The following is a 27,681-nucleotide window of genomic DNA, read 5'->3' as shown; positions in this document are numbered from 1 at the left end:
GTCTTGTTATTGCACGCACTATGCAGTTAGGTCATGATATGACATTTTCATATCACATAAAAAATTTGTATCAGTGCTATCACAAATTATATGTTGTGACACTGCACCATGAATAGACACCATTCAGGTCATGCTTTACTCCGACTGGCTGTCTGTAATACTTTAATTGAATTTGTACAGTTGCATGTGACCCAGAATATCACATTTAGGGGTTAGCATTAATGAAGCTGCAGCTTAATGCCCCTTCACACACAGTTTCTCTTAACTGAATGTTGTATGTCAGTAACAGCCCTGTTGCATGTCTGTTGTGAAGTTTTGGTCAGTCTCATGTTTATTGTGTAGTTATTTGTATGTAATTATTGAGAGATTAGCTGACTTATCACCATAATTTTAGCTCCTTTTAGGCACATACTCCATTAATCTGAATGAGCAACCAGGACATTTTTTTTCATGGCACTGCTGTTATAATGGACCAGGTGACGTTTATGAATTAATTTTAACACAGTAAAGGTCTGAGTTGCATGCAGATTTTTATTCTTAGTGCCCTAAGGAAATAAACAAAACACACACACAGACACACAAACCCAGGCATCAGCAGACTTTGATAGACTGGTGCAGAGCTTTTTGCCAACACCAACAGAGACTTTAACGAGTGAGAGGCTGCTCTGTTCATAGCAGAAGAATGATGAGGACAGACTTTGCAGAGAAGCACAGAACAGCTTCTTTTTGACCCAGATATTTCATTGTACTCTGTCCACAGCATCACCAAACACGGATGACACATCATCCAAGTTGGTTTAGCCTAGCACCCCCCCCCCGAAAAAAAAAAAAAAAAAAACAATGGCAAAAACTACATTTTCCAATCTTGGTCTGACTGGTTCTCTTTTACTGTTATGTACATATAGCTCGCCTCTCGTTTTTCTTTTTTTTTTTTGCCCCCACCTTTTTTATATAAGGATGCCAAGCCACAAACTGGGGCTGGAAAATTGGATTACCACGGTAACAGCATTTTTAAAATTCTCTATTCATATGGCCGTCTTGGAGGGAAGGAGAACAGAGGCACTATCACCTCAAGTTGGCTGGCGCCCTGATAACATGGCTCAGTAGATATGCTTTGCAGGCATGCTTTGCATTATCTATAGCTGGTCTTATTCAAATTAGTATATAGTGTGTTATTGTTTGTCCCCAAACTATGAAGTAACTGAACACGCACTGCGTGGAACTCCCTGAACTGAGTATAAAATGGGATGAAGAGTATCAGCTGGTAGAGTGGTGGAGCAAGTCAAGAAAGGAGACAGTGGGGCCTTTTTGTCTTGAATTGCTGCCTGTTCTCTCTCTTTCCTTTTCTCTTAGTCTTACACTTTTCCCCTCCTAGCCTCTTCCTCCCTCCCTGCCTCCATCTCTTCTTTGAAACCCAACTGCTGTACTCATCCCTAGGATCCTTCTGCAAGGATTAATCAGTTTTCCATTCCTGGAGAGATTATTCAAATACTGTTACATCCACAGCCAACAGCAGTACTCCCTTGTGCTGTGCACCACCAGGCTGAGGGGGAAAAAGTACTGTTCATTCTTTTTGCTTTCCTCTGTTTTTGTAGCTTTGCTTATTGTTTGTGCCTCTGTTTGGCCACCATGTCTTGCTCTCTTTACATTTTACCAACATTGTTTACCTTATGATTTTCTGTGCGTGCCTGTGTCTGTAATTGTCCATTGAGCAGGTTGGTGATATTGCATGTGAGAGTCTTTGGGAGAGCTCTGCAATTTTTTTTTATTATTGCATGTTACTGTGTATATGAATGCAGAGAGAGTATAAATGGTCCTTGTGTAATTGTCCTCATTAGTGCTTCTAGGAGTACAGCCAGAGGGCCTCACAGCAATAGGCTGCAAGAGCTATGACAGCTCCAGCGGGATTCAGATCCTGCTTTCCTAAACCAAAGCCCTTACCTCACTACATAACTTTTTGGCTCTGGGGTGCCCCTCATGCCTTTTTATGCCCTCTGTTGTTTTAAAAAAGTATCGTTTTATTTATTAAGGTCTAACAATGGGTGCAAAGTATATAATTGCTGTCAAGGAGCACAGTTATATTTTTACTCCTTACAGTTTGCATCTGTTGTGCAGCTTTCGTTGTTAGAATAAAATTATACCATTACTTGCAGGCTTGTTTTCCTGGTAGCACTGTCCCTGTGTAAGTAGCCAAGCATGTGTTGTGCAGCTGCAATGAAAAGGTTTATATAAATGCTAGGCACTCAGAATGGAAATGCATTTCTTCAAAGACTATAAGTTCATTAACACAGAGCAGAAACAATTTTGTCGTCACATTACAAGTGTGAAAACAGCACTCTGATTTTTGCTTTGACTTTGTCGAAGTGCAAGCAACAACAAGTTGCTTTTGTCTTTTTTTAAATATAATTGTCGCTGTTAATGTTCATAAACTGTGATGCGATTGTCAGTGTTAGAAGCCATGTTGGATAAGTGCAGCTTTGCTTTTGTTCTTTGAGGTCATAAAGTTTCTTTGATTCTATATAGTTCTTTGATATAGTGAAAAAAACTGCTTGAGAAGTCTTACTGCTGCACTGAAGAAAAGTTATCTCCACCTCCACCCTGCGCTTTCTTCCCTTGCTTAATCATTTCCTTCCCAATTATTTCCCCTTCCTGTCTGAACTTATCACTCTGTCTTTGTCTCCTACCTTCCGTAAGTCTGTCCCTTCGTCCTTCTGGGTTGTGGCCAGTCGTAGGACTGAACATATTGCGTTGCTCATTGTAGCAGGCAAACACAGATTTTCACATCATTGCTCAATATCTGGTTTCTCTGGTTTGCACTGCTTGGCCTTCACGCTCGCCTTTCTGCCATTTAACACACACAATGCATTTATCTAATGCCAGCGGTAATGCAAATTTCACCGGTGATTACTTGGTTTACACCCTTTGCAGCTTTAGTTGTGTGCACAAGGCTGTGATGTGTTGAAATGTAAATGCTGTTGATTTATTGTTTTGGATCAGTTTGGAAATTGTTATTTGTTGCAGTTAATGTAAATTAGTTGGAAGTTCTATATGAAGCTGGAATTTTTCTTGTCTTCGTTGAATTGGAAGTTTTTCATTGGGCCAGGAAAATGGTCTTTGTGAATAAAGCGCGGTTTATTGTGGCCAAAAAGTATTATGATTTAAACATGTTGTACTGGAGAGGAGCTGTGTGATGTATTTTGATGTTAATAAACCTACCTGCACCTTGCTGTGGGTTTTTTTTTTTTTTTTTTTTTTTTTTTTTTTTTTTTTTTTTTAAGTTCACTGGCAAATCCTGCTTCTTTGGCACGGTTTGAAGGAGATATAAAGGGTCAACGCACAAACAACATTAGTAGGAGCTCCAAATTGGATTAATAGCAGCCAGCAATAACGTGTTATTAGGGAAGGTCACATTTTTCTTAATACTGCTTGTTTCTAACATGCTGAACAAACATTTGCACATTCATGCAAATGGTTACACATGTTGTACACTCCTAAAGTGCATATGCTTGGCTAAGCACCAGCACATACATACATTCACTCACACTCACACACATAGCAAGCGTATGCTTTTTCCCCACGCACATGAATATATGTGCATTGACTTAGACTCCTGGACTCTAGGCCCTGCCGTTTACAGTACAAAGCATGTGGGTTGTAAGCTGGCATGAAGCATTGAGCGATTTAGAGGTTGAGTTTGAGCAAGGTGCTGTGAGATGAGGCAAAAATTACGGGGGCATTAGTAGGCAAACATTTGACTGAGACAAAAAAATGATTTCAAAGCGTAGAGTCCAGCTCAGCCTAAAGTGGGTTTCAAATATGCATTTATCTTTTGATAAAGGTATATAAAGATGCACACTCACGTAAAACCTTTATCTATTTTTTGAGTAACTGATAAAAGAATCCAGTAATGAATCTGCACCTTGAACCTATAACAATAATAATAGTTGCTGTAAACACAACATAGATGTCAACCTTTTAAAGTTCATCGGTGAACACACACCGATTAGGTCTAACAGAAGAGGTAGACGTAAACATATAGGTGCGAAAACACGGGGATTCCCTTGTGGTAAACACCCTTTCCACTGAGCCATTCAGTCAACCTCAAACAGAGGCAAGACATGTGTTAATTTTCTGTTTTGCTTCAGACCAACCAGCTTTGTACACAATAACAGTGAGCAAAAAAAAAAGCTCAAAATAGCGTTTGGATAATTCCGCGTGAAAGAGTGTTAGAAAAGGTCATAGTCAAGGTTCTCTCGTTGGGACTTGCGAAAAGATTTGTTGTAGTTCTCTTTCTTTGATTAAATTGTGTTTTTAGGACAGGGCAGGACAAAAAAAAATGTTTGGTGCACTGAACTTGACCTAATTCTAGTAGTTATTTACAGAAAATGTGCTTTACAAGTTTGAAAAACCCGTGGAACTAGTAGAGGAGCAAAGCTGCATGTTTTCTATATAAAGTGGAAAAAAACAAAAACAAAAAAAAAGTCCCCGCTTGGCACGAATCTGTTTTTTAAAAAACCAAAAAAACCACCCGCCAAAAATATAACATTGTTGACACATCTCAAAGATGTGTTTAAGTCATCAGCACTGGACGATGTTCTGTGTCTACTGAAAATATGACAAATTAATTCAAGGTGAGAACATTTTTCTCAAAATGTGCGCCTGGTGTGTGTGCACACAAATGTGTTTTCCCTCCTGCTCCTCCTCTTCACTCTGCAGGCTAGAAGCATGCAGCCTGTCAGTGGCACTGCAGTGAGCCCAAACATGATATGACCTAAATAAACGAGTGCGTTAGGAGAGAGCGGGAGCGAGCAATGAAGCAATATTTTTTTTCTAGTAGCTCAAGTCATCTTGTTTTCAAACACTCCAGTCTTCTGCAGGGTACAACTCATGTGTCTGTGCACAGTTAATGCGGACATATGCACTAGGTTGTAACTGAGTGTTGTTAGTATCTCAGCGCTTGCTGAAGTATTTGGCTTAAACGCTTCTGCTTGGTTTCTACATTGTTTCTGTCGGATTTTCCAACATGTGATATTGCAGAAAACAGTTTCCATTACAGATTATAATCTAAACCTTACTTAAATTTGGCTACACTCAGACTGATTTGATCCACTGATTAGCTCTGAAATTGGTGAAAAGAAAACGTAGCTGGCCTGTAACCTGTGCAGCAGATTAACTTTCTGATGTATCTTTTGTTTTGTGGAGAAATGCTACTGCATGACATTTTTAGAGTCAGTGGTCAATTCCAGTGTCCTGCTCTGGTGACATTAGTTAAGTCTGATGTGTTTATCTGTGCTTCTGTGACCTGGTCAAGGCTGAAAGCTTTATTGTGTCCTGCCCGTAGCGCCGGAGCCTAGCACAGACAGATAAGTGAGCCTCACCTCAAACACACTTTACACTCTCAGTACAGGTTTCATTATGCAAAGAAACATCTAAGGTCCTCTGTGTGTATACATGTGTGGGTTAAGTAGGTGTGTTCATGTGAGAGCGTGTGTTTGCTGCTATGTTGCTGCTTGTCCTTGTGTCTTGTGTGTATGTGGACAGTCCGATCTAGTGGATTAAAGACCTTTTAATCCCAGTAGATCCTCATCAGCTCAGAAGTTAGCGGGTACAACTTGTTAGTCAAGGAGTTTGCTTTGCTCACGTGTTAAAAGTTGGAGCTGCATGGCTGAATGACTTCTGGTCCCCAGTTATGACTCACTCCAGGAGACGTGAGCCGGGCTTTCGATGATGGATGCACCTTTCATTTCTAGTTTGGATCAGCAACTCTTAATTGGGTCTTTGCTTTTTTTTGTGCCTCCTAATCCTCTCTCAGTGCCAAGAGGACATACATGTGCTCTTAGCCCAATTAATTGTACTGTGTTGTTTTGGTTTTTTTAAAATTCAAGATAATTTTAGAGTTTGAACCTACACTAAGGTCAAACTTCAGATTTGTAAGATTTTAAGGAAAAATACAAACCTGGGTTATATTTTCAACAACTCCATGTATTAGGTTATTTATAAATAATACTCATTTAGTATACTAATAATTTAGAATAATAGCACTAATAACACTAGTTTAATAACTGCTTAGATCTGAGAGTGCAACAAGATCCCTAAAGGACCTGAAACATATAGAGTTGGCCAAATGTTTGAATGATTGTTGAGAACTATATTTAGAAGTTAAACCAGTATTGAGGGCAACTTGCAGTGTGAAGGGTAGTTCAAACTTGAATGAGGAAGTGGGTCTTTGGGGAATCTATCAAACTTCTCCAGCTTTGGTGGTCTTCTGACATGGACCTTAGTGTTCAGTTCACCCCATAGATTTTTCAATGGGATGTCATGTTGGAAGACAAAGACCCACACCCAGTTTTGCTGCTGAAGCTGAATGCTTGAGGTTTCCTTCCGCAGAGGTGTTTTTTTTTTTTTTTTTTTTTTCTGTTCTCAAACTGATCTCCCTGTTGGAGCTCAGTCTGGGGGGGAGTTCTTTTTTCTCCTTGTCTTTCCTGATGTTGTGTATTTTCCATTGTTCGGTTCCGGGTCGCTGCTCAGGTGGCTGACCGGCCAGCTACCTAGCCTGACCTGTCTCCCCAATGGGATGTTTGTGTATTGTAAGTACGGTCGGCAAGGTCAGTCTCTCAATTGCCGCTCGGGGATAAATAAAGTCATCTGAATCTGAATTCCCAGCGCATAACATACCGACAATTTGTCACGTCCCGAGGTGTCCCATGGGAATGCGAAAAGTAACCTTCCGCGTTCCTGTGATACAGGCCGGATTGTGGATGAAATCCAAAAGAACGATGCTCCTGGCAGTAACAGACGTTCCAGCTGTGTGTTCCAGCCATAGCCCTAACTTTAATCCTAACCGTAACCTAATCCTTAACCTTACCCACAACCTTAATGGTGTTCGATAGTGTTTTCTAAAGCGATTAAAGTAAAATAAATGTACATATGCGGATTGAGTCCAAACGGTTCTCATGTTTCCTTCCTTTTGGTGGCCGAAAGCGTAACATACCAACGACTTGTCACATAACGTAATATGTTATGCTTTGGAGAACGTGTTGCATATCCATCTTCCTTCATGATTCTTTCCACCTTGACGAGATTCCAGACGGACCGAAGCATCCCCACAGCATTAGACTCCCACCACCGTGTTTCACTGTGGGAGACGGTGTTTTTTAGGTTGTACGCCTCTCACTTCTCTGTCCAAACATAAAGAGCGTCTCCATGACAACAGAGCTCTAGTTTTGTCTCCTCTGATCAAAGGATGCGCTTTCAATATGCATAATCTTTCTCAAGGTTCTCCTCGGTGTACTTCAGTCTGGCTTGAAGGTGTCTGTTCTGCAGAGTTTTTCTTGGTCTGTAACCTCTGAGTTCATTCCTGTGCAGGGTTCTAGTGACAGCCTCCTTTGAAGCTACAGTTCCTGACTTGCTATTCACTCATGTCTTGGCAGTTTTTCTGGGGTCTATAAAGTCTTTCAAATCTTTCTCTTCCTACCTCTGCTGGGCTTGTTATGTACTATGTGGCTCTATTTCAATTTCTTGGTGATACAAATTATATATACAAAGTAGTGGCTGTAGCTCAGGTGGCAGAGCAGGTCAGCCACTAATCAGAAGGTCGGTGGTTCGATCCCAGTTCGATCCCAGGCTGCCTCCTGGCTGCATGCCAAATATCCTTGGGCAAGATACTAACCCCATGTTTGCCTACTGGTGGTGGTCAGAGGGCCCGGTGGCGCCTGTGTCCGGCAGCCTCGCCTCTGTCAGTGCGCCCCAGGGCAGCTGTGGCTACAATGTAGCTTGCTATCGCCAGTGTGTGAATGTGTGTGTGAATGGGTGAATGACTGAATGTAGTGTAAAGCGCTTTGGGGTCCTATGGACTAGAAAAGCGCTATACAAATGCAGGCCATTTACCATTTACCATTAGTCTCAAAACCTGAACTTTCCATCTCCTGCTTTGTGAGCATGAATTCTTTTTCTGAAGTCTAAACTGATTTCTTTCTCTTTTCTTTTCTTTTCTTTTTTCTTTTTTTGCCATGACGATTTTTCAAATTGCATTTGTGTAAATTGGAAGATAACCCTAAATTTTAACTTGACATTACAAGCTTTAAGCATAAAAAAGTTATACCACATCATTACACAGCAGCGGTTTCTGCTGTGATTCATAAAAAAGTCATTTTTTCAGGGGGCTAATGATATTGACCCTGGTAACGTTTGTTTTTCTGAAATAAAAGAAATAGAATAGAAGTAATTTATTGTTTTTAAAACTCTAAAGCTCTGTTAAAAACAATTGACAATAACTTTGTATTTCATAGGTGGCCTAGTACATTTGTCATCATGTGTATACAATGTGTTAAACACTACTCTTTTACTTATTATACAGACGACTGCAGAACTTAATGTAATGTGAAGTTTTTTGCTGATTAATTGGCAAATGTTTTATTCCAAGACTATTTATACCTGACCTGGTAATAAGTTTACTTCTGACCTTTACCGGGGACTTGAGTTTGTTTTCTGCCTGAATGATCACCTGACCACCGTGTTAGATCTATTTTTGCTCAGTTTACGTTAATAAGTACAGGGTGGCAATAAAGCCATGTTCTAGCAAACTTTAGCTTTGTAAAATATTACATTGCAGTGTAATTCAAAGTGATCTAGAGGTTGAAAAGATTTGTTTTACTAAATTCCCCCCAGAGAGGCCTCAGTGCAGTGTTTTGAGATATTAATGGAAAATGTCAGACCATCTAAATTAAAAATGTGCAAACACTGTCTGTTAAATTGTGGTTTAAAAAAAAAAAAAAAAAAAAAGGCTCTGAATAAAAGGAACACTGCTCCCTTTTATTTTCACTGCCTTGACTCCCAACACTGCAAAGTCTCAGCCTCTTTTGTTTCTCCTGGTGAGTCAGAGACGTAGCAGCTTACTGTGTTTTGCACTGATGTCAGAGTTTAAAGGATTCCTATTTACAGGCACCAAAACAAGACTGCTGAAAGTGTTATTCTGCTGCTGTGGGTTTGCGTGATCGCCTGCTTTTTGGACCATTATCTATAATTTCACTGTAGAAAAACACTAAGCTTAACCTGAGTTGGATGAATCTCCAGCTTTTTAGTGCTGCACCTTCTTTATTTCACTGCTGCTGCTGACAGCTCAGTTTTCACTGTAAGATTATTAAAAATGTCTCTCCAATTACAGGGAGCTCAGCGATGAATAAGCTACGGCAGAGCTTCCGCCGGAAGAAAGACGTTTACGTGCCGGAGTCGAGTCGGCCGCACCAGTGGCAGACAGACGAAGAGGCAGTCCGCACCGGCAAATGCAGCTTTGCAGTCAAGGTGACTCTCCCTCACACACAAACACACCTGCGTACACACCACTTCAGACACAGAAACGGAGTGCAGTGCTGACCTCACTTTGATGCATTCTTACCTTTGCGAAACTTCTTCATACCACCTTCCTCCCCAAGGACACGGCTTGTGATTAATCATAACCATTCAGAGAGTTTGAGCACAGTTTTTATCTAGGTTGCGGGATTATCTGCTGTAGTCTAACAAACCTGTGGGATGTGTGTGCACAATTACTTTGTGTTTTAGGAGTATCAGAACCACTTGAATCCCCAGTAAAAATATGTGGAATTGAAAGAAATGTTTCATTACTGGCAAGATAAGTCGGGGACATGGTGAAATGGCAGTCAGCCCTGCTGTGCAGCAGTTGATGAAGTGGCGATCTCACCTTATTTTGGCAACAAAACCTCCTACTTTTGCAAACAGAAGTGTGACGGTACACTTCCTCTCATCACATGGGCTCAAATGCTTCTCTTACTCGAGATAAAAGGGAACTGAAGACTTCAGAGTCATGAAAGGGAACGTTTACCTCAGAATTTCTAAGCTTGGCGGCTGTTCAGTGGATGTAAATTGTGCATAAGCAAGTGTACAAGCTTTAATTTGATGTTGCCTATGTGCTCCCTTTATGTAGTTTTTATTGAGCAATATAATATAATGTGTAATGTATAAAACTGAAGAGGAGGAAGGTGGAAGTGACAGCAAGTACAGGAAGTTTTTAATTTCTTTCTTTCTTTCTTTCTTTCTTTCTTTTCAATTACAACACTCAAGTAAGACTTGTGTTGAGGTGTTCCAAACAGAAATCTGAAGTGTCATTTGATTGATTTAAGCACACGTATGACAATTTTAGCCATAATGTAAGACACGAGCAATTTAAGAGTTCCTCCAAACTATTAAATGGTCACTTTATCTCAAATCAATCCAATCAGCTGTTGAAGTACTTTCAAGTTTAAGCACTTAGTAATTACCTTCTTGCTGTCTGAATAAGTACTTGGAATTTGCTCTTGGAATTGCATAAACGGTCTTCATTTTAAAAAGAATTACTTGTCCAGATGCTTTCACGAAGTCCAGAATAGAATATTGAGATCCTAATTTTCTCCAACAAGATAAGCGGAAAACCTTTCACGCTAACTGTATTTAATCTTTTATATGCTTATATAAGAAATGTAAGTCTTATGAGCACATCATTTTTGATTTTGTTGCTATGGTCCTAACCCTTAGTTCATATTTTAAGAGATATTTTAATCATGGATTACCAATGTAGGGTAATTTCCAATAAACCAAGTTCAAAAAGGGGAGTCTATGGCTGACACGTGTTCCTGGTTTCCAAAAGAAATGCTTCCAGTTGCATTATGATTTGAAGACCGTTTATTTATTACAAACTGAAGGTGTAACAATGAACTCCTTCCTAAATAAGCATGAAAGTTCCAAAAAAATAGCAGTTATCCAGAACTACCTGTGCACACGGTCAGAAAACCGTGAGACTCCTAACCTCTCTGTCCATGCTCCTCCCCTTCCCTCTCACACAGGGTTTCATGCTACTATTGCACTTACATACTTAAAGTGAGAGGTACCCCCTTTTAGGTTCCAATCCCAAAACAGTGACTTAAAATTACTTTATGTAAACACATAAATTTTCACATTTATTAATCCTGAAAAGATAACTTATGTAATGAATCTATGAATTATAAAACAAACATGAACTCAATCGTAAATAAAAATATAAAGCAGACGTCTGGCGCTTACAACCAACATAAGGCAAATTCTTTAATAGGCATTTATCCCTTTGTTGATAACCGCACCTCAGTTTCATTCTGTTGTGCAAAGTAATTTGGATTTTGTTAATATAATGTATTTCTCAGCTTGGTATAATAAAATAATAGAATATTATAACTTTTGATAGTATTTTCTTGACTAAGAAACACAGAAAAGGGTTTGTTGCATTTAGAGAACTTTTGTATCTGTTTGAAAAGTAATAATTAGCCATAATTACCGCAGTGAAGGTGTAAAAGTAGCCACTGACTTAGAAGCCAGATACTTTAGGTAAATGGGACTGTCCTTATGTTATCTCTGCAGCCTAACGCACACTACTCCACCAGTATTTTGCTTTCCACCTTTACACTGGCTTTCATCGCAATGGTGCAACCTACCATGCTACTCATCTGTATCCCTCCTCCCCCTCCTGCTGCTCCCTGTCTCCTGCTCTAGGTGCCTTAGAGGAGCCCTGTTGTGCATGAGTGTTTGTCTGTGTGTGAATAGTTGTGGTGAAATTATAACAGACTGCTACAATACAGAGTAATAAATACATGGTAGGACAGGACATGCAGGGAAGGAGAAGAAGAATACCCACCCATTCTGTAGTGCCTTTGGCAAGAAGATTGAGTTTAATTGTCATTATCAGGGCCTGTTACGTAGTGCTTGTACATTTTTTTTTATTTTTTTATTTTTTTATTTTTATGTATAAACAAATTGTTTTAATGTTAAATATTTCTAGATAGACAATTATAATTCAAGGTGATGGTGAAAGGCATAAACATGTAGACTTGATTTTTCATAAGGCTATATCAGCCTTATGACTGCTGAAGGCTGGTGGCAGATGCAAGATTAGATTCAATTGCTTGTGTGTGCTGTTTACCAACGGAGACGTTTGTGAGGCTGCTTATGGAATTGGACTGAATTTTGTTTTGCACTGTCACTTGACACTGATTTATAGCAAGTTCTCGGAATTAATTCCCAGGTCACATCCAGAGGGTATACACTCCTTTCTTCTATAGTGGCGGGTGTTTCACATGCCCCTAAAATTGTAAATTCCTACATAGTTTAGATCAGTTTGAACCAAAAATCAAACAAAAGTGAACCTTTTGTTGAACCAAAATCTATCTAGAAGTAGTAAATTTCTCTGAATTTTTCAATGGGCAAAACTGTGGAAGAATTATTGACGGGGACCTGTAGGTGCTGCTTTCTGTAGTGTAAGACAGAGGTGTTGGTTGGGAGTGTCAGCTGTACATTGCTCTCCCTTTAGCTACAGTACTGCCTGCGGGAAGGGCTGCTCTTATTTCTGATGACTGGAAACTGGCAAAAATACCTCAAATCCTAACCAGATAAACCTTAAAACTCTCCCTTTTTCTTTCATTTTTAATTTGACCTAGATATAAAGTTCAATGAAACCATCCCACAGTTTAATAATTCAATTTAAGTTAATGAATAACCATGTTAAGAGATATAATTACTGACCAGCAATAGACACGTTTATGATTGTTGCAATTATCAAGCAGCCCTAGTATTTTCTCTGTTTATGGCTGCTCTGTTGGCCTTTTACTGCTGGAAAAATTTGAAGTTTATGTTTTATTTAGCTTCATCTAATCGTAGCCCACCGTAGGATAGTTGCCAAGTGATTCTAATCCTGGAAGGGACCCACACACAAATCTGAATTTCAGAACCAAATTGCACATGTGCAGAAATCTCTTCAAATTCTATTATTTTCCATTTATTTGGTGGAGTTCTTCTTCTGTTACATGTGAATGTTTCAGCCCCCAGATTGTTGCTGGCAGCTATTTACTAATGGAGCAGAGTAAGACGCCATAATGAAGAATCTGTTGTGACACTTCAAGACTCCCCTGCATTTATTCATCTCACCTCTGCCACATCCTTCTGGCTGATCCCCGATTAGTAGCCCCGCTGCTTTCATTGTCCTCACTATCCACAGCTGCCTCCTCGCATCACTATTGTCCTTAACACCTTGCACGTTTGCATGCATCGATGTGTGTTTACGTGCATGTGTATTCCAATACGGCGACAGTATGACTCACAGCGGTTGCGTCACACGCTCAATATAGCAGGGCCAGAGGGTGGGGGTGAAAGGCGTGGGTCAGCATGTGTATCTATAAGGAAAGGGTAAGGACTTCCTCTCCGGCTCAGCATGCACAATGGCTTCTGGGGTAGTCAAGGTTGTGACTCCTCTGGAGTGACACACAGCAGGGCGTGATCTTGCTTCAGGTCTGAAAGGGGCGGGAAGGGTCAGGCAGGAAGCGGCAGCCTTTTCTGTTCATTCAGTTGGAGCTCAGCCTACTCACGTAAGGTTTTCACTCCTGGCGAGTATTTCCATAGTCAGGAGCACAGGGTTTCCCCGAGAAATTGGTGATTGGACTGAACGTATAATGTGGACGATCATTTAGTGCAGCTTCCAGTGCTGAATCTGACTAACCCTGACATATCTTGTCTCTAATTACCATAGCTTAGTCTCAATAAATGTTTGGCATATATGGGGTAATGACTCTTCCCCATGAACTGTAATTCTGTGTGATTTAAAAGGCATACTGACTTTGTCTAACATAACTGGAGACCTTTTATTTACTTCCAAAGTACAGCGAGAAGGAAAATTGTCCGAAAAGGTCACCGCTACAGCTTTATCAGCAACTTCACAGTAAAACCAGGATGTTTGCACTCACAAGCCACAGGATAGGATGAAGATGACCCTGCTGAAGGCCACAAGCTGAAATGCACTGCTCGCACTTCAAAGTTATTCTTTACTTTATACTTGAAGTGTCAGTACAGGCAGTTTTGAGTCATGTGAAGCAGCCTGCTCCAGCAACAATATACTGTGGGAAGCCTTGGAGTAATATACTGTAGGAGCATCTGCCAAGTTATTGCATAATAACCTGGAACAACCTGGAACCTGCTATAGTCTTAACTAGAGTTGCGATGAGCCAGCCATTACTGGAAGTTGGTGAAGCTCAAAAGATAAAATATACAGCCTACGTTGTTTCCGTCAGCTCACAGAGAGATCGGAAGGGGCAGCTTGTTTTTGCCACTTTGCGTGCTTCTTTGATCTTCCTCGTGTCCCCTTACAGGATCACACGCTACAATCTACACACTTGCCCATATACATTTCTCATGAACGGGTTATCATTTTCTCCATGGACAAAATTAGAGATCAGCTAGGGAGCTATTGACTGCAATTGACCTCAAAATGGAATTTAATTAGGTGTATAAATCACCAGCGTTCGGGTACCAGGGGATATTAGACAATCTGAGCTCATTTAAATGCCTAATCTCATTCTAAAGTTTATTATTGTAGCCTTAGTTAAACGTCAGCAGAGATAGCCACAGGAAAGGTTTGTCACAGCATTACTCATTCTTTCCTTTTTTTTTTCTGTCCATCTACTTTTCTGTGCCCTGCAGTACCTGGGACATGTGGAGGTGGATGAATCCAGAGGCATGCACATCTGTGAAGATGCAGTAAAACGGTTGAAGACGGTAGGTTTCACTAGAAATATCTTCTGTACTTCCAGGAATGAGGCTATTTCCTACTTGTATCTTCTTTCTTTCAACTTTTCCTCCATTACTTTTCTATTTCCCCAACATCCTACTGACTTTTCCTAAAAACTATTTCTAAGGCAGCCCTTCTTTAGCTATCATTTCTCTCCTTCCAAGAGTTTTATCATTGCTTATTCCTACTTAGCTTTCTAGTATATAGAGGCCCAAGTGTGTCTGATTGTTCTCCTGTCTGGCACTCTCAGCCAGAGCAGGTCAGCACGTACTTCCTGCTGGAGCAGATTCCGGCGGAGTTGCGCAAAAAGGAACAAATTCCAGTTTGAGGAGCAGGAGGAGGGGAAGGACGGGGAAAGCAACGGCGCTATTGCTTTTCCACGTTGTCAGTTGTTTGCCAAGGCCCCACCCAGGTCATAAACTCTTCTGGGCAAAAGAGGCTGATTCTCTGTAGTTGGGGCCAAACCTGAGTTGGCAGGTCTGCTGCTACAGTCGGCCTCTGTATGATCAAGAGGACGTCATGCGCAGACGTAAATTTGATTCCTTTGCCAGCAATGGTAATGAATCTCCCGCTCGACGTGTCTGCTGACAGCTTTTGGTTTCAGTTTGAGGTGACTCAGAATAATTGAGAATTCACACCCTGTTTCACTTGTTATCAATGCCTCTTCTTCTCGCTATTGTGAAAAAGCGGCTTTTAGTCGAGCTCAACAAACTACTGAAGACTGCTTGAGCTGTGAGAACCGTTTCTTAGAACGATTATACAGAAAAACATGCTAGTTGAAATGCAAGACAAATAAGAGAATGTGCACTCACAAGCAGTCTTACAGTTATATGTAAGGGCCTTTCTTCTCACTTTTGCATACTGACATTTTGTTATATTTTTAGAAAACACAACAGACATTATACACACTACTTGTGGAGGAAAATGTTTGACGTGAAACATACGTGAGCACACATTTGCTTATATTTGGATGCAGCTGTCGACATTCGCTGCACAGCATGCACACTGAGATGGAGCTCATAGTGGGATAATGTGTACGCACACAGGGCGAAGTGCACCCAGAGGCAGAGCAGACAGACATGCTGCATGCCCTGCAGCACACTTGTTCTCTTAGTGTACAGAAAATGCACAAAGGTCGACTGCAGATACAACACACATCAGTGTCGTGCACACACTGGTGCTTGATGAGGTCACGTGGTTAACACGGAGCCCGAGGCCGCGAGCTCTTATTGAGTTACAGTCGTTTTAACAAGGCCGACAAAATGGAGCCAACTCAAGAGGAGAGGCGTGTGTTTCTGCCTCCCGTCCTCCTGCAGGCTGCGACTGTCTGACCCTCCTCAGCCTAATGACATTTCCTCCCCTGTCTCCTCTGCTGCTGCTCGCCCTCGCTTTCCTCACTGGCCAAAAGCCTTATGTGTAAATGGCCAGATGCACGGCTTCATTGATCTGCGTTCACAAGCAGAATTGGTATTTTACACCAACACTTTCAAAACTATGTTTTTGCAAAACTTTATTTTGGGAGTGTTAGAAAAACCGAAAAGTTTGTTTGTAGTTTAACTGCTGCCATTATATTCTTGCTAAATGTTGAGCTCTGGCCTAGATGTGGCACTTTACCTGTGCCCTGAATGGCTTGTCTTACAGGAAATGCCGGAAAACAATCTGCCAGTAGCTTGAGAACTGCTAATGTGTTCCAAGATACTGCCTGTCCTTCCCAGTGGCAGGGATGCAGATCTGTTTCCCCTCTTCCTCATTGTAGTGCCGCCGCCTTGAGGTGGACATTGTTGTTGTGTTCCTTAGAGTTGTCCCATAGATTTTATATAGTGATACTAAGTCTTCACAGTTAAAAAATCACAATGCAGGAGGGTTATTATTCTGGCATTAACATTCATCACTGGAGCTCAAAGCAGTGGAGCAGCAAACAGAAATGAGTCTTGCTGTACTGTGTCAGTCTGTCCCTCATTTCCATCATTCTTCTTCCATTTCAGTCAGTAGATGAGAGTAGGTTTGTAGTGTTTGTAGCCTGCCGTACTGTGACCCCGTGATGCAGCATACGAAGTGTGCATTTTGCTGAGAAAATGAGGTTGGAGTGAGAGGTTCTTGATGGATGGTTTGAAACGCAGCCCGTGATGCCAGGACAAGTCTGCGTAAACAGCCTTGCAGAGAGCAGCCCCCTGATGCCAATGATCCACGTCAAAGTTAGGTTGTCAGAGGAGACCAGGGCGACCCTTTAAACAAAAATACAATTAGCGAGGCCCTGATACATCCAAGTTCATCCTCACTGATGCTTTAATAAGCAGACTGTTGCCAGGCAACAAATACAGTCCCTACCATTGGAGAGACATGCGAGTTAATATTGCTCTATTTCCAGAAACTAATAACTAAATTGGTCAGAAACCAGACTCCACACCTGTAGGCACTTAATATCTGCTCCTGGTCGATGAGGGGAGGCTGTTTTCTGAAAGTCAGCTAACTGCAACCACGTTACCAACACAGTCCGCCAACATCGGCACAAAGTCTTGAAACGGACAAAAAACATGAAGAACAATGACAACAAGCTGATGTGCCGTGAGAAATAACTGCAGAGAAAGAAGAAATGTGTTGAGATGTCCTTGTATGTGCGCTGTGCTTGAGGGTGTATGTTGGTGGTCCAGCCTTTCAGCCGGTGTGTGTGATTGCAAGTGTGACAGCCACAGCTCTGAGGCGACTCCGCTGCATTCCCAGCAGCCTTTGGGACGATAATAAGAGTTTTCTCACAGCTTTTTGACCCGTGACTCACATGGGAGGAGGTGGGGCAGAGGCGAGTGGAGAAGAAAGCTGCACTGCACCACCATCAACCTCCACGCTGCCTTTTTTTTGGTTTGTTTTGTTTTGTTTGTTTTTTGTTGCTGTCATTGTGACATCACTTCCTGTCGTTGTTGGCCAGCAGCCTGGGGATTTGAAGTGTATTCTGAGTGAATGTGTGAATGTTTTTGCTGTTACTCAGGAGATGATAGTGCGTTGGCGTGTTACCTCTGTGCAGACTGGGTGAGGCACTCCACGAGGAACTGCTGACACATTTAGAAGACGTAGTTGCATTTGGGCATGAACGCCCAGTAGCCTGAGGATGTATCATTGACGGTGGACCTAAAACAATTAAAACAGTTGTCCCGTTTGTAGCAACCGAAAATAAAATAAATTCATAATTATAATAAAGGTCAATCAAATGGACCAATATGGCAAGGCCATGATGATCCACTTGGTGAAATAAATCCGCTTGGCATCTTTCTTGGCCCTAAGACAACAATTCTGATGGCTAAAGATCCAAACGGGACACAAAAAAACCCCAAAAAACCCCCAAATTATGTGCTTTCTGTGATGCAAACTTTTAAAGTACTTCCTGTGCTACCCTCCCCCACTATTAATATTCTGGTCTCGGTGCCATTTTTTTTTTAAACCACAAACCTGATCTCACGAAGGAAAAAAATAAGTAAATAAGCCACATGTCATCAATAATAATCCACTGTCCAGGATTAAGAGCATGCTGTCTTGCATTAGAGATTTCTTTCATCCTTGTGACAAATATTGTAAGGTGTGAGCTGTTGCAGAAAGCAGCAGCGTGACAGATGTTGCACAAGCTGTGCAATACATTCTTGCACATCCTGTTGGTGGCTACTGTTGTTTTGAGTGCAAAATGACTTTAAACCACCAGTTGGGTGTGACAATGAAAGGTTGTAACTGTAGGCAGTAGTTAAAATACTCAATGTTCAACGTATTATTATTTTTATCAACAGCGATCATGTTGGCTACACAGCTTTGTTTTTATTTTTTTGTCTTGTTGGAATCACCTTCATCTATTTAAAAACTACCCTTTCTGCTCACAAAACTCCTCCGATTCACTTTAGTTCCATCTCACTTCACACATTGAATACTTGAATGTTGTTACCTTTTTGTTGGTGCTTTTTTTTGTCTTTTTAAGCAGGTTTTTAATGCAGAGAAATGCCTCGAAATCCTCCTCCCTCCACATTCCTCTTAACCCTTTAGAGATTTATTCCCCCTAACCATAGCATACTAATACTAACTTTGCAGGCTTTGCTATCATCAGCATGTCTGTGTGGTTCTCTCAAACATAAATGTAAACACTCTCACGCTCACACACACATACCCTAACAATCGCTTCGCTCATTCCAAATGAATCTCCAGTTCTGGTTAACATGTTAAATCATGCATTAACATGGCGCTTGGAGTGCCGTCTCCACCATGGCTGTGTAACAGGAGCAGAGTGGTACTCCTTTTCACAGCTTACGGGGAGGCGAGGAACTCTTGGGGAGTGGGGGAAAGAAGAGGGAGGGTGGGGTGGCTAAGACTAGGCCAGGTCTGGTTTGGTTTGTTGATGTGGTTGTGGAAGCCTAAACATGACTCCAGACTCAGGCTGACCATTGAACAGTCACAGGTTTGACTCAGAGGTCAAACTGCTGTCAGTGGGAATTTGTTTCTGTCTGCTGAACAACAATGCAAAGTGTCTCGATCCGGGAATCAGAGGGAAAAAGAATGAAAAGGGATTCAGGAATTTCACGTCCACAGACAGAAACCTAATGATCTGCCATCTTTATCACCTCTGTTCAGACGGCTCTGTACGTTTTCCTGGGTGGTTTTTCTGCCTGTGGAGGTCTTGCTTTCAGGGGTATTCTTGCTTCCATTGTGGTGTTACTAACAGTAATCATCAAACACATCATCGAAACATCTCTCTCATTGTGGAATCACATGGAGCTACTTGATCCATTCCCTCACCCACTCACTCTCACACATAACCCAGCTTCACCAAAAATAAACCAAATCCAATCCTTTACTTTCGGCTCCCGACAATTTTTAGACTTCCCAGGTAAAATTTTCATGCCTTGTTCCTCCTTCCACCTCCTCCGCCCTTCTCACCCACCCTCCCTTTTTTACCATATCCACTTCCAGGACAGGAAATTCTTCAAAGGATTCTTTTCAAAAGTAAGTTATTGCTTTGTGTGTCTGAGTGTGTTTCTCTTTATTATTAGCATCATCATTATTATTATTATTTTTCTTCCTCTCACACTTCACCCTTTGATCACATCTGAAGGCTGGAAGAAAACACAAACACGCGTTCATAATACAGGGGGAATCTGTCTGGGGAGAGACAAACGTAATGATGCATGTGGCTGTGAGCAGGTGGGGCGGTTTAGGCTGGGGCAGGGCACTTTTCTGTTGTGTGTTTGTGTGTGTGTGGTATTAACATGCGTGACTCTCTCCCTTCAGCTCTTCTTCCTTGAACCAAGAATAGAACAATGAACATTTTTTTTGTGAATGAACATTTCCTTGTTTATTGTTGTTGTTCTAACCAATGGGGTTCACTGTCGAATGCATCAGGGCACAAAAATCTCATATGAACTTCTTTGCTTTAAATTTGGGTCCTACGGTGTGACAACCCCCCCCAACAAAAAAAAACAACAACTCCTGACTTGTCTTCTCTTTTGTCTTTTTACCTGCTGGTTTCTATTTATTTACAGGTGTGTGTGTGTGTGTGTGTGTTTATATACATGTTTGTTTTTATATATATATATATATATATATATATATATATATATATATATATATATATATATATATATATATATATATATATATATATATATATATATATATATATATAAAAATTTATTTATATTTCTCCCTTACCCCTCTATGAGAAGGTTCCAAGGAATAACACAAAGGGAAGTAATCTTGAGGCATGTGGAAAGACTGAAAAAGTTTCCTTGTTTCTTAACTTATTCCATCCCTGTCGTGTGTTTTCCAGGCTGGGAAGAAGCCTGTGCGAGCTGTGTTGTGGGTGTCGGCAGATGGTCTTCGTGTTGTAGACGACAAAACAAAGGTAATGAGTCCCTCCGGTTGCCTGTCGCACCTTGATCAAAAGGAAAGAACAGTCGGCGGAATTACAAGTAGCTTTAGCAGCTGTAAAGGTGGAAGCTGCTGAGCTTCAGCAGTGAATAAGATAAGCTACTACAATTGTAGCCTAGTGACCTCCAAAAGGCAGATCACTGGAAATATGTACTTAGTGCACCTGTAGATAAGATTCAGGTAAACAGGGTCATATTACAGGTTCCACTGACACCTGCTGGAAGTAACTGGTACTGCATGCATCAGTTTGTTGCCAGACAACAGCCTCAGACTGCCAGTGCTGATGGTCTTTTGTGGTTTCCGTGAGGGTGTAAAAATGGAGTTTATAACATGGAATAGAAAATACATTTTTCCCATCTATTTTTCTTTGTGCCATTGATTACTAATAAACCCTTTGCTAGCAATTTCATGCAGGTGAGCACAGAATGTAGTTTAAAATAAATTTAAGTTAAATGCACCATGCAGCGGTCCCCAACCCCCGGGCCTCGGACCGGTACCGGTCCATGAGTCGTTTGGTACCGGGCCGCGAGAGTAGAGACTCATGTGTGAAATGCATGATTTTCAGGGTTTTTATCGGTTTTCAGCGTTATTTTGTTATCGTTTTTATCGTTAACTCTGTTTTCCTGGGTCTTTTCACGTGTGTTATGAATAAATCTTCTTTTTTCGGTACCGGTACTAGTTTTATTTTGTTGTATTTATCCGCGACACCTTAAAGGCCGGTCCGTGAAAATATTGTCGGGCATAAACCGGTCCGTGGCGCAAAAAAGGTTGGGGACCGCTGCACCATGCATGTGTTAGGTGAGTTAACTATGCACTGCATGTAACTTGACTAATTTTGGTTTTCATAACATTTTTCTAGCTAACAATTTACTTTTTGGGGATAATTGTTAAAGAATGCTACTAAGCTGGTTTTTAAATATTTTAAATGAGAAATAATGAAGGAGTAGAACATTTCCTTTTGTGGAAAATAACTAATTTGTGAGAAAGTACTGCTAAGAAGTTCTGCATCCTGTACTACCCCTGTTGACCTTGTCTTTTCTATAATTGTATTGCCATTTGTCTAGATTATGCTTTATTAGAATTAATGTATTAACTGTGGCAAGCTTCCTTCCAAGCGTCCTTCTGAAGCTGGATGTAATTAGTTCCATCTTTTTGGGCTCGTTTTCATTCAGTTATTATTTACTGTGAACATTTTCAGCCCATGTTTTCAAATGGTAACAGAGTGTCTTAACTACAGGTGTTTATTTATAATAGCACCAAAGCAGCAACAATATTAAATACAAAGCACCTTGCATGCAGACTAGAGCAGCCAGGTATCAAACCACTAACCTTCCAGTTATTAGATGACCTGCTCTACCCCCTGAGCTACAGACACTCCAGTTTTGGAAAATTTGGAGTGGCTGAGAGAATCTTGATGATCAGAAAACCTCCTTTGAGCAATAAAATCACGGCATCAAAAAATGATAAGGTTGTGTGTGTTTTTTGCAGGACCTGATTCTGGACCAGACAATAGAGAAGGTGTCATTCTGTGCTCCAGACAGAAATTTTGAGCGGGCATTCTCTTACATCTGCAGGGATGGCACCACACGACGCTGGATCTGCCATTGTTTTATGGCCATTAAAGACTCAGTAAGGACTCCTTTTTGTAACTGCAGTTCTATTTTCCTGTTTCATAATCACTGACAGTGAACATTAAAAATGTTGGAGTTCATATTCAGAGGTGTACGATTATCCTTTTTTTTAAAAGACCGTCATATCCCTGAATTACTTAGGTTAGATGGCCGTTTTGACATCATGCACTTCAGTGTGCTTTTTGAATTGTTTCTCTCAGGGAGAGCGTCTCAGTCACGCTGTGGGTTGTGCGTTCGCTGCTTGCCTGGAACGAAAACAGAAACGGGAAAAGGAGTGTGGGGTCACGGCAACCTTTGACACTAACAGAACCACTTTCACCCGCGAGGGCTCCTTTCGTGTTACTACAGCAACAGAGGCAGCAGAGCGGGAAGAAGTCATGAGGCAGCTACAAGATGCTAAAAAAGGTCTGTATCTAGTTGTGTTTTTCCCCGTCCTCAGGATTAGATCGACCGGCTTGTCTTCCACACAATTTAAAAAAGGTTTAATAGTTTATTGACTTTTTAAAGGTTTATGATTATATTTTTAAATGAGATATATGATAAACCAGCACAGCTAACCTCTTTCTTTTACAAAGCCATGGCAGCAGATTAGAGGCTCCTTAAATGTACAATAGCTAATATATAACCATTCATTTGAAAGTTTCCCCCTCACACCAGTCTCAGATTTGTAATTTGACTCAGAAGGTCGCTGTAAAGCACCCAAAAAAAGAAAACATCAAAAGAAGATGAAGGATAGGCAACTATCTCTCCCCTGACTGATTAAATCGGCAGATGCCACAAGCTTTAATTTGTTTGTGATTTCTTACCACTGCAGAGGCCTGTTGTCTAAATGTTGCGCATCTCTTACAGCAGAGACAGAAGTGAAGGTTGCTGGGAACTCTGCAGCGAGTGTGACAAACTCATCAGTCCACCAGACGGGCGGTTCACCGTCCCCCTCATCGTCCCCGCCTCTTTCAGTGCCCATGCTGGCACCTCAGGCGATACCCCGCAGACACGCACCAGTTGAGATTCTCCACAGGCAGAGCTCCTTCAGAGGCTTCCCGGCACTCAGTCAGAAGACATCTCCCTTCAAACGACAGCAGTCACTGCGCATGAATGACCTGCCCTCCACTATGCAGCGCAAGTCTGACTTCCCCATGAAAAACACAGGTGAGTCCAACTGTTACTGCTCTTGCAAATATGCACAATAAATATAAATCATACTTATAAAATACTTCTACCATGTTCTTATAGCATATAAGCTTATGTTGACCTTTACCTCTTTTCTAATGTGCACCTCCTCCAGTCCTTGAGTTAGAAGGAGAAGGTGACAGCATCAGTTCACTGTGTACTCAGATCGCCACGGCCTTCAGTGGACCGCCAGAGGATCCCTTCTCTTCAGCGCCAATGCCTAAACCGGCTTCATCCCCACAGTCTCCTGTAGCACCGGGTAAAAACCTGTAAAACTTTCTGATCAGCTGTGTGTACTGTGAGAAGATCTGAATGAATCTGCATTTAAATAAATAAATAAATAAAAAGTAGTAGAGAAATAACTTTGCTGTTTACTGGTAAAAGGTTACATTTAGTTAGATCCTGTTGCAAGTTAAAGATTATTTTTAATACTAAACACACAATTAAGTGAAAACAGGTAAGATGCTTAAAGTGGACCTATTATGTTTGTTTCATTTTTTAAATTAAATTATTTTTATTATTTGACTATACTAGAGTAGTTCTGTATGATTCACAGCTCAAAATAATTGTTATGTATCAAACCATTTTAGCTCTTTTCCGCTTCCTTTTAATCTAAATGTATTCTAATTGGATACCTCTTGTAATCGGAAGGGTTGATCAGCAAGCGAGCAGAGCTGTGCGACTGAGAAGGTCTTATTAGGGATGGTCAACAAGGCATTTTCAACTTGTTGATGCTGCTCACTGGATGTTTTATATTTTTGGACCATTCTCTGTAAACCCTAGAGATGGTCATGTAGAAAAATGTCAGTAGATCAGCAGTTTCTGAAATGCTCAGATCAGTCTGTCTGGCACCAACAGCCATGCCAGGTTCAGTCACTGAACTCTGTCATCATATGACAAAACATAAGAAAAAGTATAATAGGTCCACTTTAACTATTTGTTTTTTATGGTTTAGCTCAATCAGCTGGTGATTTTGCATTTGCCAACTCAGGGAAATATAGAAGCACACACTAAAACCCTGGTTATTCACTTTTATGATCAGTGTTATTTATTTCTCACAGTTTGGCTGAATTTCCCTGTAATTCTGCTCTGTAGAAGTTCAGCCAGCTTCCAATAACTCGATGAATGTGTTGCTTGCAGTTTAAATTTGCAGTTGGAGAATGTGTGGCTGCCCATATTTTCTCATAACTTAGTAAATAACATTTATTTTGCGTGCAGTTTATGCCTCATTAGACTGCTAATTAAATGCAGAGTAACATTGTGCATGTCCAATGGACATCATCCATTGCACAGGCTTGCTTGTACTAGCTTCTGTCTCTTATTTGCTTTAGTGAATGGCACAACTCCTGCCTTCCCTGCTGCCACTACTGCTAACCCCTCAGTTCTCCCCCCTGCTCTGCCCGCTCGAGAAACTAACCCATGGGCTAAAAGCCCTGCAGGTGCAACGGCCTCGGCACAGACAGGTAAGCAGCTCATCAGAGGGTTTGGATTGAGAGTTAAAATTCAATATAATTCTTATAAGATCAGTCTAATGTGATGAGCAGTTTTTTCTAGTTAAACTGAATATGTGGGAAGAAGACAAGATTTGATCAAACCATTCAAATTTGTATGGCTTGCTTAAAAGGTGGTGTGGATTACTACAGATTAGCACATAGTAGGATCTGTCTTCTCTAAGGAAGAAGTGATTTTTATTAGAGTAGTCCCTAAAACATCTTGTCTTGCTATAGAACTGCTCTCCTAAATAGTACAACCCAGTAACTAAAGGTCAGATGTGGGGTAAGTTAGCAGCCCCAGGTTATTTAAAGCAGATACAGGTGAGGTATCCAAATCTTTTGTAGCACTTTAGAGCAAGAGAACAGGGTGGGATTATGATAAATAAAGATTTTAAAAATCAGACTAAGAATGAATGCATTCATGGATCAGTTAACTCAAGGATTAAACTTGGAAAAAGTGTTTTTCTTTCAGGTCTTTAAAGGGTTCTTCATTCTTGCTCACAGATATCAGTAGCACGATCAACTTTTATTTTGCCTGATACTCTTTTTGCCTGCCTTTGTTTCTGTCTCACTGTTGCAGTGTCTCGTGTTTTTTCCGGTTAAATGTTGGGTCGAGACTCATTCTTGTACTTTCTGCTGACAGGAGGTGACTGGTCAGCTCCTACTCCAGTGATCGTAGTGCCCCCCACGTCTGCTCCAGCTATTTCCTCCCACAAACGCACACCTTCAGAAGCAGACCGGTGGTTAGAAGAAGTTTCCAAATCTGTCCGAGCCCCGCAGCCCAATCCAATCCTGGCAACTGCCTCGCCTCCTCCCCAGCCGTTCGTTGCCCCTGTGCCGATGCCCGTGGCTTCTGTACCTTCTGGTCCCCCAGTGGCTTTTTTGCCCTCTATACCCCCTCCTGTGCCCATGTTGCCCCCTCGCCAGCCTGCCTTCCACGCTCAGGCTCCAGCCTCCCACCCGATGGCTAATGGGCTGCCGTTTCCTCAGCCCAGCGTTCCTGTGTTTGGCATCACTCCTTCACAGATGGTGGCTAATGTGTTTGGCTCAGCCACACAACCCCAGCCGTTCCCCGGCCCGGTCTCCACGACGCCCCAGCACGACGCTCAGCCTGTCAGTAACATCAGCCCCTTCATCAAGCCTCCGCAGTCCACCACGGCAATCCCCGCTCCCCAGCAGCCATCCAGTGACAGTGTGACCTTTAACGGGGCGGACAGCTGGGCTGCTCCATCTCGAATCGCTCCATCCTCCCCATCCACACAGCCTCCCCCGCAGCAGGAAGATGCCTTTGAGGCCCAGTGGGCAGCCCTGGAGGGCCGCTCACGCCAACGCACCACACCCTCCCCCACAAATCCCTTCTCTACTGAGCTACAAAAAACCTTTGAGATCCAGCTCTGAACACTAAGATTGAAGTTAGAAAGAACTGGACGTTAAGGACTTGGATTGGTTGAATTGACTAATTGACTAGAGCTCAGAATGTTGTTCTGCCTCTCTCGCTCTCTGTTTTAGTGGAAAATCTCAGTGGCGGCAGGGGGTGGGGGTGAAGCCTGTAGAGAACAGCGGGCAAATCAGAAGGGAGCAGAACCCTGCATGACATTGAGAGAAGAAGAAGGCAAAAAACAAAAATGAAAAACAGGGTGTATCCCCCTTCTCCCCCTCCCTGAGGCATTTCATTGGCATTGTCTGTATTATTTTGTTTCTGCTGTGGAGCGCAAGGTCGTCATAACTCTGTGGAATATCTGTGCCGAGCCACTCCCATCAGCTCCTCCACCTTCCCCAGGCATGGCAGCTCCCTTTCACAAAGTCCAGTTCCTAGCGCCCCCTGTTGGCATGACAAGATCTCTGTCAACTGGTAGAGGAATGCAGCAGTACTGAGAGAACTCAGCTTCCAGAATCTTAAGAATAGAGCGAGACGATGCCAAAATCTTTATTTTTATGCATTAAGTATATTTTAAATAGCTTTGGAATCTAACAGAAGAGTTGTAAGTAATCTTGCCAAAGGCACAGGCTAGCTACAATGAATCGAGTTTATGTTTGTGTATACAAGAAATGATCGTATATATTATACAAAAAAAATATATCTATAAAGAATCTATACTGTACACAAAGCTCACAGCAGTGCTAATTTTTAATGTGATGTAAAGAGATTTTGTGAAGGGACAGCTGCTTTACTTTTGTGTTTATTTGTTTTATTTTTGAAGACAAGTCTCTTTATTGCCATCTGTTGCATCCCGTGATTGATTGTTGCTGCAATGATACCCTATTTACAGTGAGATGCTTTACATCCAATGTGGACCTAGCGATGGTGGTGGTGCCCGACTGGTTGCCTCTCTTACCTGTGCTCAGTTTTTGACAGTTTAACAACTTCTTCTGTCTTTATTGTCATTATTTTTATTTTCATTTTGTGTGGTAACTATCTTATTTGTTTTTATTTAACACGGTAGGATGTGTCATCTTGTTTTTAATCCACCTCTTTATTTTTTTAAGTTTTAAGTTGGTAATTTTAGTTTTTTGTTTTTTTTGTTTTTTTAAAGTTTTTTATGCACAAGCACTAAAGTAGATGATTCGACATCACCTCCCAGGTGACCTCAATCGCCGACGGTTTGTCAGTTGTGGTACTGTAGGATCTGAGAAGCTGCATGCTGACTTACCCTGACCTCCGTTAGACGGCTGTTGTTCTGACGGGCAGCAGAAAATGCAGGGAGATATTAATGGTTTCTCTCACTGTCTGATTTTTTTTTTTTTTTTCTCTCTGACATGTTTCATTTTTTTAAAATCAAACCTGTGAATATGATCTATTCTCTGATCTATTTTTCCATTTTGTAATTATTTCATTACTTCGTTCCACTTCTTTGGAAAAATACTGAAGCTAAAAGATTGAATAAATTTATGGTGGTAGAGGAAAAAGTGGTGT

General features: G+C 41.4%; 1 protein-coding gene across 5 annotated transcripts in view; it reads left to right on the top strand.

The window, feature by feature from the left end:
- numb (NUMB endocytic adaptor protein) overlaps positions 1 to 27,674 on the top strand; it is a 45,369-nt gene extending 17,695 nt beyond the window's left edge. Inside the window, exons 2-11 of one of the 5 annotated variants that reach the window (XM_084914139.1) lie at positions 9,164 to 9,300; positions 14,488 to 14,562; positions 19,517 to 19,549; positions 20,373 to 20,447; positions 21,962 to 22,102; positions 22,305 to 22,509; positions 22,957 to 23,253; positions 23,390 to 23,533; positions 24,606 to 24,737; positions 25,411 to 27,674. In XM_084914139.1, coding sequence (XP_084770265.1) covers positions 9,175 to 9,300; positions 14,488 to 14,562; positions 19,517 to 19,549; positions 20,373 to 20,447; positions 21,962 to 22,102; positions 22,305 to 22,509; positions 22,957 to 23,253; positions 23,390 to 23,533; positions 24,606 to 24,737; positions 25,411 to 26,165 — 1,983 coding nt within the window. In that variant the 5' untranslated portion in view covers positions 9,164 to 9,174 and the 3' untranslated portion in view covers positions 26,166 to 27,674. Of the gene's footprint in view, positions 1 to 9,163; positions 9,301 to 14,487; positions 14,563 to 19,516; positions 19,550 to 20,372; positions 20,448 to 21,961; positions 22,103 to 22,304; positions 22,510 to 22,953; positions 23,254 to 23,389; positions 23,534 to 24,605; positions 24,738 to 25,410 lie in introns of all 5 variants that reach the window. The other 4 variants (XM_084914138.1, XM_084914142.1, XM_084914141.1 and 1 more) reach the window with 4 other exon arrangements.
- The last annotated feature ends 7 nt before the right edge of the window (positions 27,675 to 27,681 follow it).

Source organism: Perissodus microlepis, chromosome 19, assembly GCF_051167445.1.
Source record: "Perissodus microlepis isolate ML-2025 ecotype Zambia chromosome 19, ASM5116744v1, whole genome shotgun sequence".
Classification (NCBI taxonomy): Eukaryota; Metazoa; Chordata; class Actinopteri; order Cichliformes; family Cichlidae; genus Perissodus; species Perissodus microlepis.
The sequence above is the reverse complement of the archived record's forward strand: the minus strand, read 5'-3'. Positions and strand labels throughout refer to the sequence as shown.